The sequence below is a fragment of the Trichomonas vaginalis genome, chromosome I (genome assembly GCF_026262505.1).
Source record: "Trichomonas vaginalis G3 chromosome I, whole genome shotgun sequence".
NCBI lineage: Eukaryota > Parabasalia > Trichomonadida > Trichomonadidae > Trichomonas > Trichomonas vaginalis.
The window spans coordinates 19,934,630-19,954,243 of NC_067203.1; the positions used below are offsets into that span (position 1 = coordinate 19,934,630).

Sequence of the window (19,614 nt, forward strand, 5' to 3'; positions counted from 1 at the left end):
AGGGTATGGCAAATGGATTGGGAAACATTGGTTACACATGAAAATTATCAGATGTAAGAATTTGGTGCAGATATTTTAAAAATGAGATCTGAGTGCTTAAACAATATCTCAAAATTCAAATTTTCCAAATGAAAATTTGGAAAATTCCCAAAATGCAGAATCAACTGATGATTTTCAATCATTAATAACGCCAATACAAGAAGATCATTTTCCTTCTGCCAACGAACTAAAACAATGGTTTGATATTGCCCATGATGTTTTAATTAGTCCGCCACCTGAGAATCAACATCCAGAAATTGATGAAGAAGAGACACAAAAAGCAATTTATCTATTACAAAACTTAGACTTTCCTAAGAAATAAAATTATTTAATTTATTCTTGTTTGTTTTTTAATTAAACATGTATATTTATTAACATTTCCTTTTTTAATACCTTTCCAACTTCTATTAGTAACAAACACATAACTAATTTGAAGATTTAGCGTTATGAAGAAGTATCCAAGTAATAACGTCAATAATGCATTTGCGATAGGATATAATTGCACCAAAGGTTAAAACTTGTATAAAGAATGAAAAATGAAATTTAATACAATTTTTTTTCGAAAAAAATCCATGCTTGGCTAGATTTTCATAGTTATTGAATATGCATTACTGACATCTTGTAAAAGATGCCGATCAAGGCTTTCAAGATTGCTAAATTTCTCGATTAAAATTTACATTTTTTTTTATTTGTGTTTAATTACATTTTACAGTTTGCAGACTTACATAAAATCCGCAACATAGTGGTTATTTAATATTTGCCCCACAGTATTGTAGTTTGAAATTTACGATAAGATTATAATTGATAAAGTAAGGTTTTGTCATTAATGCATCTTATAAACTTTCATTGATAAATATGGATAGATAAGTTCTGTGTTCAAAAGTAAGCATTTTTTAAAACGCGCAATTATATCAAGAACGACTATCATAAATTCATGAGTATCGATGATTTTCGTTTAGGATGGACTTAATCGGCTTGATTGATATACATATTTTAAAATGGCATAGCTTTGTGCATGTTATGTCAAGCATTGTGCCAAACCAATTTAAAATGAAACAAATTATTTTAAAGAAACTATATATGAACTATTCGAACACTTTATATTAATGTAGGGAGCTATAAATTTAAATATTCTAAAAATTTATTTATTTGTTAAGAGTTCGGAACAAATTTATTATTGAATATATAGGAAATCAAATAATTATGCATAATCGCATAAAAAAATGCTGAAACAATGAAAAGAAAAAAATAGTTGCCCAATAGAAAAAGTCGAACCCATACCCCTACCCATTGAGTTATCCTCACTTTCAAGTTTCGATCGAAAAAAAGGTATTTAATCGCGTAACTCGCACCGTTTTAGTCGTATTTCGAAGTTCTATATAGTATTAAAGATTAAGTTACATTATGTACAAAATAACTTTTTATTGTTATTTGATTTTGATAGCATTATTAGCTGAATATGAAAATCTCGTAGAAATAATCATTTCATTCAGACATAAGTATTGGATTGTTTCCCAACAAGCATAATAACACACGTTTCATATTATAATTTATTTCATTTCTGTACAAAATTTAGATAACGATATCAAATAAAAAAAACTGTGGCATTTTTTTACTTCAAACTATCAATGAAGTGTAACCAAAATTGGGTGAGTATTCTTGCTATCAGTATGACATGAAAAAGTGAACGACAAAAATTGAAGATATTGTAGTTAACTCGGATTTTTTTAATTGCAAACACATCTATAATTTGTTTAAATATCATTTATTATATCAAAATCGAAAAATTCGTTTTTGGAAATCTTTGAATTTATGAGAAGTTCTACAAAGACACTTACAAATATAGCGTTTGCAATAAAAAAGGCTCTTTAATCTTCTTCATCCTTGCTCAGAAACTTCTACTGGTTACCTTACGGGTAACCTGCAAAGCTGCTTCCAAGGCATCGGGAAAATAACGTATTTTCGTGAGACTACCTTTTGGTAAATTTAAATTTGTTTTTGTTTGAAAAGTGCCGGTTTTAAAAATTTTTAAATGTCAAGTTCAGGCAACTGACAAATGAAGCGAATATGAATTTAACAACCTTACGCCAATTGAAGTATTCAAATACCCTAGTCAAGCTTCAAAAATTATTTGGGAGGTCAATTACAATAATATTTTAGAATCATCAATCGCAAATTATAGATTTAATTAAATCAAACAAAATAAAGATCCATACGGCAATTTATTTGATTGATAATTTTTCAGAAATTCGAGATAAAGATATTAAATTATTTGCAGAACTTTATCTAAAGTTATCAAACGAATTTTCATATATTACCAAACCGAAAACAAGAAATTAGCTGCGTTGTTACATTATAAAGGCTTCAAATTTGAAAATTCGAACCTAAAATGAAAGAAGAAGAAATTCTCAATATATATTCAACAGAGTCTCAATTATACTATATTGCATGGGATAAAGTTGATGATCTTAAAAATAAATTCCCAAATCTTGATTATGATCTGAAAATAGATAATGAAATCGCTCCACTTGATTGTTCAATTAAATACGGTTCAGAATTATGCTTCATCTACCTGAAAAATTTAGGAGCGGTTTATACTGATGATTCCCAAAAATATGCTGTTCAAGGAGGGAATCGAAATATTTTTATGCAAATGATAGAAGATGGGAAATCATTTGATAGAGTGGCTAATATAGCGTTGGATTACCATAATTTTGAAATTGCAGATTACCTTAAGTCAAATTTTAGACAAACTTTTGGTTCAATAGCAGAAAGCATGCGTTTCGGAAATTATGATGTTGCATCATATTTACTTTCTAATAGAGAAGATATCAACAAAATTAATGATCTATTTCTTTTCATATTTATCATTGCTTTATGAAATTATCTTTTTTGCAATATTAATCATTGTTATATGAAGTTCTCTATATATTAATGAATGCCTCTTAGTATTGCCATCAAAATGAACTCAATAGAAATTGTCACATTCTTAGTTGAACATGGTGCTGATGTTAACATGAAACTTATCCTCTTTCTTTTCATATTTATCTTTTCTTTATAACATTTTCTTTCTTTCCATATTTTCGTTGTTTTATAACATTTCTTTCATTTAATATTTATCTTTGTTTTATGACATTTTCTTTCTTTTAATTTTATCATTGTTTTATTACATTTTCTTTCTTTTCATATTTATCATTGTTTTATAACATTCTCTTTCTTTTCATATTTATCATTGTTATATGAAGTTCTCTATATATTAATGAATGCCCTCTTAGTATTGCATCAAAATGAACTCAATAGAAATTGTCACATTCTTAGTTGAACATGGTGCTGATGTTAACATGAAACTTATCCTCTTTCTTTTCATATTTATCTTTTCTTTATAAGATTTTCTTTCTTTTAATATTTCTCGTTGTTTTATAACATTTCCTTTCATTTAATATTTATCTTTGTTTTATGACATTTTCTTTCTTTTAATATTTATCATTGTTTTATTACATTTTCTTTCTTTTCATATTTATCATTGTTTTATTACATTTTCTTTCTTTTCATATTTATCATTGTTTTATAACATTCTCTTTCTTTTCATATTTATCATTGTTATATGAAGTTCTCTATATATAGGGTGTCCAAAGGTGCGTTTAGCACAGCGCTCTATATGAGACTATTAAAGGAGATATATGCTGATTATAAATATATAATAAAAAATATGAATATATGTATATGATGAGTATGTTGTATTTTGGCGCCATGCCGGGATATAAAATGAATTTTGAGACAAGAGGCGGTTTCGCGGGAAATTTTGGCGGGATTTTTTTCATTTTTTTAATGAATCATAAAGAAAACATCCTCGCTCTTGCAAAAAAATGCAAAGACTGTAAAAAAATCTACGAGACATTGGTAAAATGCTTCGGTATGGATGCTCCTAGCTATTCCACTGTAACGTATCATGTTAGGATGTATCACCTCATGAACAAAAAGGCGCCCATCATAAAAATTGACAAAAAATCGCCGGATCAAAGAAAAATCAAAGCAATTCTTCAAGCGCTAGATGAAGACCCAAGAGCATCACTCAGAAGGATAGAGGAGATGACAAAGATACCAAGTACAACAGTCAGTTATTATCTGCACAATTATTTGAACTACAAACTAGCGTATACACGTTGGGTTCCGCACAACCTTAATTCAGTTCAAAAAAAATCTAGAGTCCAATCTTCGAAAGAGCTCCTCTCTATATTGGGTGCGTATCAATCCAAGAAGTTTCGCTTTTTAGTAACAGGGGACGAGTCTTGGTTTCAATATGCAACAGAAGCCAAAATCATGTGGATCCCGAAGGATGAAAATCCGCAAACATTCCCGAAAGAAAAAATTGACACACCAATGATGATGTTGTCGGTTTTTTGGGGCGTGAATGGCATCATCGCAATTGATATTCTTCAAAAACCTAATACGATGAATGCTCAGTATCTAATTGACAATGTTCTTACTCAAATTATCAATTCTGATGAGTTTGAGAAATCCAAACAACAAAAACAAAAGTTTGCAATTCATTTTGATAATTCAAGAGTTCACAAAAGTCATAAGGTAATGAATTACTTGGTGGAAAACAATGTCAAAGTTGTTCCAAACCCAATTTATTCACCTGATATTGCACCCTCTGACTTTTATTTATTCGGCACGCTAAAAAAGAGAGCTGAAGGACGCGAATTCGCGAGTCCAGATGATCTTGAAAATTTTGTAAGAGAGCAATTTGAGCAATTTTCTCATGATGATTTAAAGCGTGTCTTTCAAGCCTGGATCGATCGCTGCGAACGCGTGATTGAATCCAATGGTGATTATATTTAAATAAACTTTATATATATGTAACTTGTTTATTTCTATTCGCAGTATTCAGGTTTGTGCTAAACACACCTTTGGACACCCTATATTAATGAATGCCCTCTTAGTATTGCCATCAAAATGAACTCAATAGAAATTGTCACATTCTTAGTTGAACATGGTGCTGATGTTAACATGAAACTTATCCTCTTTCTTTTCATATTTATCTTTTCTTTATAAGATTTTCTTTCTTTTAATATTTCTCGTTGTTTTATAACATTTCCTTTCATTTAATATTTATCATTGTTTTATAGATTTCTCTTTCTTTTAATATTTATCATTGATTTATGACATTTTCTTTCTTTTACTATTTATCATTGTTTTATATAATAATATTTCTTTTCATATTTATCATTGTTTTATAGCATTATCTTTCTTTTCATATTTATCTTTTCTTTATAACATTTTCTTTCTTTTCATATTTATCATTGTTTTATAGAATTTTATTTCTTTTCATATTTATCATTGCTTTATGAAATTATCTTTTTTGCAATATTAATCATTGTTATATGAAGTTCTCTATATATTAATGAATGCCCTCTTAGTATTGCCATCAAAATGAACTCAATAGAAATTGTCACATTCTTAGTTGAACATGGTGCTGATGTTAACATGAAACTTATCCTCTTTCTTTTCATATTTATCTTTTCTTTATAACATTTTCTTTCTTTCCATATTTCTCGTTGTTTTATGACATTTTCTTTCATTTAATATTTATCTTTGTTTTATTGGATTTTCTTTCTTTTAATATTTATCATTGATTTATGACATTTTCTTTCTTTTAATATTTATCATTGATTTATGACATTTTCTTTCTTTTCATATTTATCATTGTTTTATGACATTTTCTTTCTTTTCATATTTATCATTGTTTTATAGCATTATCTTTCTTTTCATATTTATCTTTTCTTTATAACATTTTCTTTCTTTTCATATTTATCATTGTTTTATAGAATTTTATTTCTTTTCATATTTATCATTGCTTTATGAAATTATCTTTTTTGCAATATTAATCATTGTTATATAAAGTTCTCTATATATTAATGAATGCCCTCTTAGTATTGCCATCAAAATGAACTCAATAGAAATTGTCACATTCTTAGTTGAACATGGTGCTGATGTTAACATGAAACTTATCCTCTTTCTTTTCATATTTATCATTGATTTATTATATTTTTTCTTTCTTTTAATATTTATCATTGTTTTATAGATTTCTCTTTCTTTTCATATTTATCTTTGTTTTATAACATTTTCTTTCATTTAATATTTATCATTGATTTATTACATTATCTTTCTTTTAATATTTATCATTGATTTATGACATTTTCTTTCTTTTAATATTTATCATTGTTTTATAGATTTCTCTTTCTTTTAATATTTATCATTGATTTATTACATTTTCTTTCTTTTAATATTTATCATTGTTTTATTACATTTTCTTTCTTTTCATATTTATCATTGTTTTATAACATTCTCTTTCTTTTCATATTTATCATTGTTATATGAAGTTCTCTATATATTAATGAATGCCCTCTTAGTATTGCCATCAAAATGAACTCAATAGAAATTGTCACATTCTTAGTTGAACATGGTGCTGATGTTAACATGAAACTTATCCTCTTTCTTTTCATATTTATCTTTTCTTTATAAATTTCTTTCTTTCCATATTTCTCGTTGTTTTATAACATTTCCTTTCATTTAATATTTATCTTTGTTTTATGACATTTTCTTTCTTTTAATATTTATCATTGTTTTATAGATTTCTCTTTCTTTTAATATTTATCATTGATTTATTACATTTTCTTTCTTTTAATATTTATCATTGTTTTATTACATTTTCTTTCTTTTCATATTTATCATTGTTTTATAACATTCTCTTTCTTTTCATATTTATCATTGTTATATGAAGTTCTCTATATATTAATGAATGCCCTCTTAGTATTGCCATCAAAATGAACTCAATAGAAATTGTCACATTCTTAGTTGAACATGGTGCTGATGTTAACATGAAACTTATCCTCTTTTTTTCATATTTATCTTTTCTTTATAACATTTTCTTTCTTTCCATATTTCTCGTTGTTTTATAACATTTCCTTTCATTTAATATTTATCTTTGTTTTATGACATTTTCTTTCATTTAATATTTATCATTGATTTATTACATTTTTTTCTTTTAATATTTATCTTTGTTTTATGACATTTTCTTTCATTTAATATTTATCATTGATTTATTACATTTCCTTTCATTTAATATTTATCTTTGTTTTATGACATTTTCTTTCTTTTAATATTTATCATTGTTTTATTACATTTTCTTTCTTTTCATATTTATCATTGTTTTATAGATTTCTCTTTCTTTTAATATTTATCATTGATTTATAGAATTTTCTTTCTTTTCATATTTATCCTTGTTTTATGAGATTTTCTTTCTTTTCATATTTATCATTGTTTTATAGATTTCTCTTTCTTTTAATATTTATCATTGATTTATGACATTTTCTTTCTTTTACTATTTATCATTGTTTTATATAATAATATTTCTTTTCATATTTATCATTGTTTTATAGATTTCTCTTTCTTTTAATATTTATCATTGATTTATTACATTTTCTTTCTTTTAATATTTATCATTGTTTTATTACATTTTCTTTCTTTTCATATTTATCATTGATTTATGACATTATCTTTTTTGCAATATTAATCATTGTTATATAAAGTTCTCTATATATTAATGAATGCCTCTTAGTATTGCCATCAAAATGAACTCAATAGAAATTGTCACATTCTTAGTTGAACATGGTGCTGATGTTAACATGAAACTTATCCTCTTTCTTTTCATATTTATCTTTTCTTTATAACATTTTCTTTCTTTCCATATTTCTCGTTGTTTTATAACATTTCCTTTCATTTAATATTTATCTTTGTTTTATTGGATTTTCTTTCTTTTAATATTTCTCGTTGTTTTATAACATTTCCTTTCATTTAATATTTATCTTTGTTTTATGACATTTTCTTTCTTTTAATATTTATCATTGTTTTATTACATTTTCTTTCTTTTCATATTTATCATTGTTTTATAACATTCTCTTTCTTTTCATATTTATCATTGTTATATGAAGTTCTCTATATATTAATGAATGCCCTCTTAGTATTGCCATCAAAATGAACTCAATAGAAATTGTCACATTCTTAGTTGAACATGGTGCTGATGTTAACATGAAACTTATCCTCTTTCTTTTCATATTTATCTTTTCTTTATAAGATTTTCTTTCTTTTAATATTTATCATTGATTTATTACATTTTCTTTCATTTAATATTTATCATTGTTTTATAGATTTCTCTTTCTTTTAATATTTATCATTGATTTATTACATTTTCTTTCTTTTACTATTTATCATTGTTTTATATAATAATATTTCTTTTCATATTTATCATTGTTTTATAGCATTATCTTTCTTTTCATATTTATCTTTTCTTTATAACATTTTCTTTCTTTTCATATTTATCATTGTTTTATAGAATTTTATTTCTTTTCATATTTATCATTGCTTTATGAAATTATCTTTTTTGCAATATTAATCATTGTTATATAAAGTTCTCTATATATTAATGAATGCCCTCTTAGTATTGCCATCAAAATGAACTCAATAGAAATTGTCACATTCTTAGTTGAACATGGTGCTGATGTTAACATGAAACTTATCCTCTTTCTTTTCATATTTATCATTGATTTATTATATTTTCTTTCTTTTAATATTTATCATTGTTTTATAGATTTCTCTTTCTTTTCATATTTATCTTTGTTTTATAACATTTTCTTTCATTTAATATTTATCATTGATTTATTACATTATCTTTCTTTTAATATTTATCATTGATTTATGACATTTTCTTTCTTTTAATATTTATCATTGTTTTATAGATTTCTCTTTCTTTTAATATTTATCATTGATTTATTACATTTTCTTTCTTTAATATTTATCATTGTTTTATTACATTTTCTTTCTTTTCATATTTATCATTGTTTTATAACATTCTCTTTCTTTTCATATTTATCATTGTTATATGAAGTTCTCTATATATTAATGAATGCCCTCTTAGTATTGCCATCAAAATGAACTCAATAGAAATTGTCACATTCTTAGTTGAACATGGTGCTGATGTTAACATGAAACTTATCCTCTTTCTTTTCATATTTATCTTTTCTTTATAACATTTTCTTTCTTTCCATATTTCTCGTTGTTTTATAACATTTCCTTTCATTTAATATTTATCTTTGTTTTATGACATTTTCTTTCTTTTAATATTTATCATTGTTTTATAGATTTCTCTTTCTTTTAATATTTATCATTGATTTATTACATTTTCTTTCTTTTAATATTTATCATTGTTTTATTACATTTTCTTTCTTTTCATATTTATCATTGTTTTATAACATTCTCTTTCTTTTCATATTTATCATTGTTATATGAAGTTCTCTATATATTAATGAATGCCCTCTTAGTATTGCCATCAAAATGAACTCAATAGAAATTGTCACATTCTTAGTTGAACATGGTGCTGATGTTAACATGAAACTTATCCTCTTTCTTTTCATATTTATCTTTTCTTTATAAGATTTTCTTTCTTTTAATATTTCTCGTTGTTTTATAACATTTCCTTTCATTTAATATTTATCTTTGTTTTATGACATTTTCTTTCATTTAATATTTATCATTGATTTATTACATTTTCTTTCTTTTAATATTTATCTTTGTTTTATGACATTTTCTTTCATTTAATATTTATCATTGATTTATTACATTTCCTTTCATTTAATATTTATCTTTGTTTTATGACATTTTCTTTCTTTTAATATTTATCATTGTTTTATTACATTTTCTTTCTTTTCATATTTATCATTGTTTTATAGATTTCTCTTTCTTTTAATATTTATCATTGATTTATAGAATTTTCTTTCTTTTCATATTTATCCTTGTTTTATGAGATTTTCTTTCTTTTCATATTTATCATTGTTTTATAGATTTCTCTTTCTTTTAATATTTATCATTGATTTATGACATTTTCTTTCTTTTACTATTTATCATTGTTTTATATAATAATATTTCTTTTCATATTTATCATTGTTTTATAGATTTCTCTTTCTTTTAATATTTATCATTGATTTATTACATTTTCTTTCTTTTAATATTTATCATTGTTTTATTACATTTTCTTTCTTTTCATATTTATCATTGATTTATGACATTATCTTTTTTGCAATATTAATCATTGTTATATAAAGTTCTCTATATATTAATGAATGCCCTCTTAGTATTGCCATCAAAATGAACTCAATAGAAATTGTCACATTCTTAGTTGAACATGGTGCTGATGTTAACATGAAACTTATCCTCTTTCTTTTCATATTTATCTTTTCTTTATAACATTTTCTTTCTTTCCATATTTCTCGTTGTTTTATGACATTTTCTTTCATTTAATATTTATCTTTGTTTTATTGGATTTTCTTTCTTTTAATATTTCTCGTTGTTTTATAACATTTCCTTTCATTTAATATTTATCTTTGTTTTATGACATTTTCTTTCTTTTAATATTTATCATTGTTTTATTACATTTTCTTTCTTTTCATATTTATCATTGTTTTATAACATTCTCTTTCTTTTCATATTTATCATTGTTATATGAAGTTCTCTATATATTAATGAATGCCCTCTTAGTATTGCCATCAAAATGAACTCAATAGAAATTGTCACATTCTTAGTTGAACATGGTGCTGATGTTAACATGAAACTTATCCTCTTTCTTTTCATATTTATCTTTTCTTTATAAGATTTTCTTTCTTTTAATATTTATCATTGATTTATTACATTTTCTTTCATTTAATATTTATCATTGTTTTATAGATTTCTCTTTCTTTTAATATTTATCATTGATTTATGACATTTTCTTTCTTTTACTATTTATCATTGTTTTATATAATAATATTTCTTTTCATATTTATCATTGTTTTATAGCATTATCTTTCTTTTCATATTTATCTTTTCTTTATAACATTTTCTTTCTTTTCATATTTATCATTGTTTTATAGAATTTTATTTCTTTTCATATTTATCATTGCTTTATGAAATTATCTTTTTTGCAATATTAATCATTGTTATATAAAGTTCTCTATATATTAATGAATGCCCTCTTAGTATTGCCATCAAAATGAACTCAATAGAAATTGTCACATTCTTAGTTGAACATGGTGCTGATGTTAACATGAAACTTATCCTCTTTCTTTTCATATTTATCATTGATTTATTATATTTTCTTTCTTTTAATATTTATCATTGTTTTATAGATTTCTCTTTCTTTTCATATTTATCTTTGTTTTATAACATTTTCTTTCATTTAATATTTATCATTGATTTATTACATTATCTTTCTTTTAATATTTATCATTGATTTATGACATTTTCTTTCTTTTAATATTTATCATTGTTTTATAGATTTCTCTTTCTTTTAATATTTATCATTGATTTATTACATTTTCTTTCTTTTAATATTTATCATTGTTTTATTACATTTTCTTTCTTTTCATATTTATCATTGTTTTATAACATTCTCTTTCTTTTCATATTTATCATTGTTATATGAAGTTCTCTATATATTAATGAATGCCCTCTTAGTATTGCCATCAAAATGAACTCAATAGAAATTGTCACATTCTTAGTTGAACATGGTGCTGATGTTAACATGAAACTTATCCTCTTTCTTTTCATATTTATCTTTTCTTTATAACATTTTCTTTCTTTCCATATTTCTCGTTGTTTTATAACATTTCCTTTCATTTAATATTTATCTTTGTTTTATGACATTTTCTTTCTTTTAATATTTATCATTGATTTATTACATTTTCTTTCTTTTAATATTTATCATTGATTTATTACATTTCCTTTCTTTTAATATTTATCATTGTTTTATTACATTTTCTTTCATTTAATATTTATCATTGATTTATTACATTTTCTTTCTTTTAATATTTATCATTGTTTTATAGATTTCTCTTTCTTTTAATATTTATCATTGATTTATAGAATTTTCGAGTAGGTGACAAAAGTGCATACTCTTAAACAACCGTCGGATTTCCGGGTGAAATCGTGACACACTTTCGTCTTTCGTAGGCAGTGGTGGTTGTTACAAAAGGTAACTTCGAATGTAGCGTGAAATCTGCAAAAAAAATTCTGAAATTTGAATGGAGAACACAAAAATTGAATAGTTTACGTCAATAAAAAAGAGAAAAATGAAGCCAATGTGTCTCGAACCTAGGAATTATAGCAGCAATCCCACTGTTTATCACATTACACTACATGCATCTCTCACCTCAGTGAATGAGATCAACTATATGATAACTTTTTCCCCATTATATTCTTGTGGAAAAGTGACAAATAGCAACTTTGACCCTCTCTCTGATTTATTACATTTTCTTTCTTTTAATATTTATCATTGTTTTATAGATTTCTCTTTCTTTTAATATTTATCATTGATTTATAGAATTTTCTTTCTTTTCATATTTATCCTTGTTTTATGAGATTTTCTTTCTTTTCATATTTATCATTGTTTTATAGATTTCTCTTTCTTTTAATATTTATCATTGATTTATGACATTTTCTTTCTTTTCATATTTATCCTTGTTTTATGAGATTTTCTTTCTTTTCATATTTATCATTGTTTTATAGATTTCTCTTTCTTTTAATATTTATCATTGATTTATTACATTTTCTTTCTTTTCATATTTATCATTGTTTTATAGAATTTTATTTCTTTTCATATTTATCATTGCTTTATGAAATTATCTTTTTTGCAATATTAATCATTGTTATATAAAGTTCTCTATATATTAATGAATGCCCTCTTAGTATTGCCATCAAAATGAACTCAATAGAAATTTTCACATTCTTAGTTGAACATGGTGCTGATGATAAACATAGCACATAATGCTTTTACAAAATCAAACTTTAATATCAACAATATAACTTATATCTACTCCCCGAGATCTTGCCAAGCATGCAAAATGAATCATTGTTTTCAACAAAATTTTCTTACTCCATTTATTGTTTTCATATCTGAGTAAAAATTATCATCATTAAGGGTGCACTTACACCCATCTGACTTAAATCCAAAATTTTGACAATTAGAGTGAAGTGACATTGAAAATTAACCTTAAAATCGAATTGAAACACTTAAGGGTGCACTTACCACTTTCTGACATGCTATTTTAATAGCAGAAAAGTATAGCAGCCATATTAGGTACTATATATTGATTTATATTTACTTTTTCCTGGCCATAAATATTGGGATAGAAAGCTTAGGTGTCAAAAAAAATTGAGAGAATGTAGGAAAGTGGTAAGTTCACCATTAAGGGAGCACTTACGCCCCTATGACATGGCTTTCAATTCAAATATTTAAGGTTAATTTTCAATGACGCTTCACGCCAGTTGCCAAAACTTGAATAATAGTCAGATGGGTGTAAGAGCAGCCTAAAAAAAGATCGAAGTTATACTTTCCATTAATATGTTTGGAATTCTGCTCATTAGTTTAAGGGTGCACCCGTATGTACGTTTATTTGAGAGGAGGAGGATTACCCTCTCAATTTTGAGGGATTCGTTAGTTTATTTTCTCGATGAATATGCAATAAATTTTGATTTTTACCTTATCAATATACTTCATATAATATACACATGTTCATGTAAAAACTTTTTTACAAAATCCTCAGGAATTAAGGGATTTTTGAATTTTAAGAATTTTTTTCGAATTTTTTCGAAAAAAAATATTTTCAGAACAGCCTTAACGGCTAAGATTTAGGAACAATGTTAAGTATCAAAAAGAAAGGAGGTCTGATATAGACAACATATATCGTTGAAGGTTGAAAAAATCTCTAATATTTGAGCCCAAAATTTCAAATTTTAATTTTTTGAAAAAAGAGGCCACCGTATGTACGTTTATTTGAGAGGAGGAGGATTATATTTTTGAAAGGGTGAAACATTATGAATATGTTAATTATATAATAATATGTATTATTGTTGCATGCTAAGTTCGGTCAAAATGTAAACCTCTCAATTTTATCGTCGGGGAAGTAACTCAATTCTTCAAAATTATTCTTTAAATATTGAATTTAAAGTTATTTAATTTGGATTATAAATAAATAGGCTAATACAATATTTAAAAATGAGAAAAATAACTTTTCAAAGAACTTTTCATAATCTCAAAGAAAATTTTTTATTCAATAATTATATATTAATTAACATTCATAATGAAATTGGATTTTTTTATAAAAAATTGGTCTACTTAACTTTTTGAGAGAATTTGGCTTTCTCGTAAACGAAAAGGGGATTTGACGGAGTCAAATCCCCGCTCACAAAAAGTGGACTTTACATGTCAAATTTTATATGCATGTAATGTCCACTTTTATGAGTTTTAGGAAGGAATTGGAAGCCATGAGTTACTGACATTGCATCAGTATCTCATAGCCTCCAATTCTTCAAAAAATGGGAGAAACTTTGTCCGAATAGTTTAACATTCGGACAAAGTTTCTCCCATTTTAAGAAGGAATTGGAGGGTAAGAGATATACCATATGAATGTATATCTCTTACCCTCCAATTCCTCCTAGAAAGTGTCCAAACTTTGGGTTAATTGCAAAGTATTAACCCAAAGTTTGGACACTTTCAAGTGGAGATGGAAGGCTTTGGGTATATATTAATACAATATACCTCAAAGCCTTCCATCTCCACTACAAATGTGAGAAACTTTGTCCGAATAGTTTAACATTCGGACAAAGTTTCTCCCATCTTTCAATGTAATTGCTACCTGTGAGGTACTGACTTGAAGTCAGTGCTTCACAGGTAGCAATATCCAAAAATTTAAAAACATTTTATCAGTTCGTTAGAGAACTAGAGCCTCCTAGGTACTGAACCAGAATCAGTGCCTAGGGGACTCTAGTGATCTATATAAATCTGAGAAACTTTGAGGAAATTGTTCGACATTTCCTCAAAGTTTCTCAGCAATTTAGCGAGGAATGTTCGTTATCGTGTAGATATTTATAATATATACATGATAACAAACATTCCCGCCGCTAAAAGATGTAAAATCTTATAAGAAATAATTGCAAAAGAATAACAAATTGCAACAAATTTTATATGAAACTGAACCTTATGAGGTAGTGATTCAAGATCACCGCCTCATAAGATTCAGTTTCAATCTCAAGTATCTCAAAAGTAAGGCTCTATTTTTTGCCATGTAAAGTGTCACTTTTCTGTCCAAATGATAAGTTATTCAGAGAAAGTTTCCCAGCTATCAAGAGGGAATTGTTCCTTATGAGGTATATATTCATACTGTATACCTCATAAGGAACAATTCCCTCCTTAAAACGAGAAAACTTGTTCGAAATTGTTTATCATTTCGAACAAGTTTTCTCGTTTTTAATAAGAAACTAAAGGCTATGAGGCACTGATTATATATTAGTGCCTCACAGCCTTTAGTTTCTAATAGATAGCTGGGAAACTTTCTCCAAATGATAAGTTATTCAGAGAAAGTTTCCCAGCTATCAAGAGGGAATTGTTCCTTATGAGGTATATAGTTATAATGTATACCTCATAAGGAACAATTCCCTCATTAAAATCGTAGATATTTTTTACTTATTACTCATGCTTTCAAAATCAAAATCCTCTGAAAAGTTATTTTTTATTAAGAATTTAGAATTTTGATAAATACCTTTTTTCAATTTGATATAATACTTATATATTTTCAAAAAGACATTTTGAAAAGATATCTCAAAAGTTCTCTGAAAACCTATTTTTGATTAATTTTGAGAAATATCCGTATTAAATTAATCAATAAATTCATTCAACACTACTTTAATTTTTAAATTCAAAAATTATATGTGCTTCTTAAAATGTCTCACAAAAATTTTATTATAAAATTATATACAATATTAAAAATCCCACAACATTTTTACTTTACATAATCGTACTCCCTCGACGATTAATTTCCCCTCAATTCCTATTGTTGACCGAACTTAGCATGCAACATTATTATAAAAAAGAAAAAATAAAGCACGTTAAAATTTTTCTTTCTTGATTTTTTACAAAATCTACTTAGAATTATGCAAAATATGACTAAATAATTATAAATTTCAAGTTAAATTTTAATTTTGATAAATAATTTAAATTTCAAAATATCAAGTTCAGTTCGACTATGTATGTAGTAATTCCTCAATAAAGTGCCAAAACCCTATTAAAATATATGAACATTTTCAACATTTTAATGTTTTTATTTAAAAATTTGATGGAATATGAGCTTCAAACAATTATTATGTAAATAAAATAATTAAATATATGTATTTATTCGTATTACAACCGTAGTAAGTCGATTCTTCCTTTCTTCTACTGAGTTTTGAATTTGATTTCGAATTGTAAAGAGATTCAAAGGGAAAATACTAGCGGAGAAAAACTACCTCCATGAAAGGGTCATAATGGAGTCAAGTTGTATTTTTTGATATTTTTTGCTTTTCGAGCCTAAATAGGTAGCCAAGATAATGCCTAAAAATAAGGTTCTAAATTCTGAAGTTTACATGATCCTCTCGTGTGCACCCTTAATAGAAAGACAGAAATGTTGTAGAACTTGTTATTTTGTATGGTTCTGATATCAATGCTGAAAATAAGAAACGAAGTACTGCTCTTATTACTGCAGCGAAAAGTCTGCAAAAAGAAATAGCTGAACTTCTTATTTCTCATAGTGCAGATGACAACAAAACATTATTAAAGAAATTACAATTCTTTTTTTTTAACTATAGAATATGGCTGGAAAGAAATTGCAGAATTTCTTATTTCACATGTTGCAAATATTAGGTGCACTTCATTTAGCGGCTAAAAACAACTATCGAGAATTTTGCAGAATTTCTTATTTCATATGGTGCAGACATCAATGCAAAAGATAAAAACTGAAATACTCCTCTTCTTATTGCATTTATTTATAGCATGACAAAGTAATATGCAAACAATTTAATAATAAACTTTTAATTATTTTTCAGGGATTTACAGGATGATTATCTGTTATGATAAATTGAGATGTATTACCTAGCAAAACAAACATTTCATCGAAAAAACCATCGCCTGAATTTGCTGAATAAACCGTGACATATAATGATGAGTATTTTTTAGTTGAATTGAGTGTTAGTTGGCCATCAGACTTGTAATAAACTCCATAGATGCTTGTATTTCCAAGTAATGTCTCTGAATTTTTGCCAGATTTCACTGAAGCTGTGACATCACATATTTTTTGATCTTTAGGTGTGTGGAATGCGATGAATTGATTTTGGCTAATATATATATGATTGACCAGATGCAAATGTAAGAACATAAGAACCGGATCGAAGCCTCATATTTTGATTATTCATTAAATTAATATCAGCATAATATTCAGTATTTGAGTTTACTGATCCAGGAAGTATAGATTTAATCTGTATAGGAAAAAGTACCATTTGTTACGTACGAAGTAAGTGGATATTCATCTTCTCTAGAAAATTCCATTGATTTCAATCCACATGATCCTGTCATTCGCTGATCTGATGTTTGAAGTATAAGTATAGTATTTTTGAAAATGTTACAGTAACCTCTGGTTTGTATCTGATAAAGATGGAACATGAGGAATATAGGTCAATAATTATAAAGTTCTACATTAGCATTTTTCAGAGAATCTTGGTAGAAGGTATAATCCATGAGAGTGGCACTGGCGAAGAAAATACAATAGGATTTAGAAACTCCTACTAAATCTGATGTTAATTCAATAGGGTTTGGATCATAATTGAGTACAAATCAATTGAATCACATTTTACGCTAACTTGAAAATTTCTATGTACATTGTGAAAGATGGATAAACTTTTGTTTGAACATAAAAATTTTCCGGATTTTTGTAAACTTTGTTAAGAAGAGTGCCATTAGAAAGAACAAAATAGTCAGCATTTAGAAAAACAACGTAAATATATTTGTCAAGACTCTGCGGAAATTCAAGAAGCACTGGAGTATCTGTATAGTATAGCCACTACCTGTTGAGGAAACATGGATACTAATTGATAAACTTAAAAGTAACGAGATCATTGCGAAATGGAAAAATAAATTCAAACCATTACGATTATTTTTATTTGAATTATGAAATTATTGCAAATGAAACATTATAATATGTAATTTCATATTATATTAATTTTTTGTAACTTCACGCCTGTAAAACGTCATTCAAATTCAAAAATTAAAAAAAAACATAACGTCCATTGAGAGATGAGTCGTACCGATAAAAGTGACCATATTGAGAAAAAGTATACTTTTATACTAATATATGCTTTATCACCCAATAGGTCATCTAAAACCTTTTTAAAACCTGATTTATCAGTGTGATTCAGAAAAGAAATAAAATTCTATAAAACAATGATAAATATTAAAAGAAAGAGAAATCTATAAAACAATGATAAATATGAAAAGAAAGAAAATCTCATAAAACAAGGATAAATATGAAAAGAAAGAAAATTCTATAAATCAATGATAAATATTAAAAGAAAGAGAAATCTATAAAACAATGATAAATATTAAAAGAAAGAAAATGTAATAAATCAATGATAAATATTAAAAGAAAGAAAATGTCATAAAACAAAGATAAATATTAAAAGAAAGAAAATGTAATAAATCAATGATAAATATTAAAAGAAAGAGAAATCTATAAATCAATGATAAATATGAAAAGAAAGAAAATCTCATAAAACAAGGATAAATATGAAAAGAAAGAAAGTAGTATATGTTGAAGGGTTGTGTGACTTTTTTTGTAAACGTAAGAATTCATACAATATTGAACGATTTTGTATCATTTTTTTTAACATATGAAGTAAAAAATGTATGATTCTTACGGTTTTTATTCTCACGTTTTTGAATAAATCAAGATTTAAAAAATTTTCAAAATTGTAAGACATTTACACTCAGCCCATACATAACGAAATAAAAAAAAAATAAAAATTTTTTTTAAAAAATAAACTTTAAAAATTCATGTCTTACATTTTTGAATAATTTATTTTTTTAATTCGTAAGAAAATGAGTGGATCAAGATTCGTAACCGTCAATCAATTAATGGATGCTCTTTCACCAATTCTTGAAAATGTTAAACAAGTAGATGTTTATTTCGATGATTATGTAGAAAGTTTATATTATAAAGGTAAACATAATATTAAACCCATTGCTTTTGCATTTGATAATAAATTAATTGAAAATGCAAAAATTTGGGAATTAATTCCAGATATTGAATATATAACGAATATAACTAATAAATGGTTCAAACGAATTCCAACCACAAAAGTTCTTTGTAAATTAATGATCAAAACCGAGGCCAAAGAATTTCATGAATTTACATATCATCCAAATAAAGTTTCAGAACTAGAAAATGAAAAACTTCAGAAAAAATTAAACGATAGACTTTCAAATGATCGTATTGAAAAAATAAATAAACTAGCAGAAGTTGCATTTAATAATGAAATATTTGATGAATATAACCTTGAACTCAGTGATGGCTTTAAGGACCCGGGCTCAACGAGTCATGATTTATGAATTCAATAATTTTGATTTATTCTCTTCAATAATTTATTCTTTTTGTTAAATCATCTATTTTCATTAATGAG

General features: G+C 25.5%; 1 protein-coding gene and 1 pseudogene across 2 annotated transcripts, besides 9 other annotated features; one reads left to right on the forward strand and one right to left on the reverse strand.

Annotated features, from left to right (window-relative positions):
* Positions 1-3,660: 3,660 nt before the first annotated feature.
* Positions 3,661-3,688: a terminal%2Cinverted (terminal inverted repeat of Mariner transposon ID:TVAGG3_1016570).
* Positions 3,661-4,964: a mobile genetic element.
* Positions 3,757-4,884, forward strand: TVAGG3_1016580 (Mariner transposase; the record flags this gene model as incomplete). Its single annotated transcript, XM_051254691.1, has 1 exon — positions 3,757-4,884. One exon carries the CDS (start codon positions 3,757-3,759, stop codon positions 4,882-4,884), a length of 1,128 nt encoding a protein of 375 aa, XP_051080265.1.
* Positions 4,937-4,964: a terminal%2Cinverted (terminal inverted repeat of Mariner transposon ID:TVAGG3_1016570).
* A 7,040-nt stretch (positions 4,965-12,004) lies between these two features.
* Positions 12,005-12,034: a mobile genetic element.
* A 1,109-nt stretch (positions 12,035-13,143) lies between these two features.
* Positions 13,144-13,175: a mobile genetic element.
* A 114-nt stretch (positions 13,176-13,289) lies between these two features.
* Positions 13,290-13,445: a mobile genetic element.
* An 828-nt stretch (positions 13,446-14,273) lies between these two features.
* Positions 14,274-15,218: a mobile genetic element.
* A 21-nt stretch (positions 15,219-15,239) lies between these two features.
* Positions 15,240-15,326: a mobile genetic element.
* A 661-nt stretch (positions 15,327-15,987) lies between these two features.
* Positions 15,988-16,550: a mobile genetic element.
* Positions 16,551-16,985: 435 nt separating this feature from the next.
* Positions 16,986-17,515, reverse strand: TVAGG3_1016650 (annotated as a pseudogene). The gene has a single exon. A coding segment is annotated over exon 1 (530 nt).
* Positions 17,516-19,614: the final 2,099 nt, after the last annotated feature.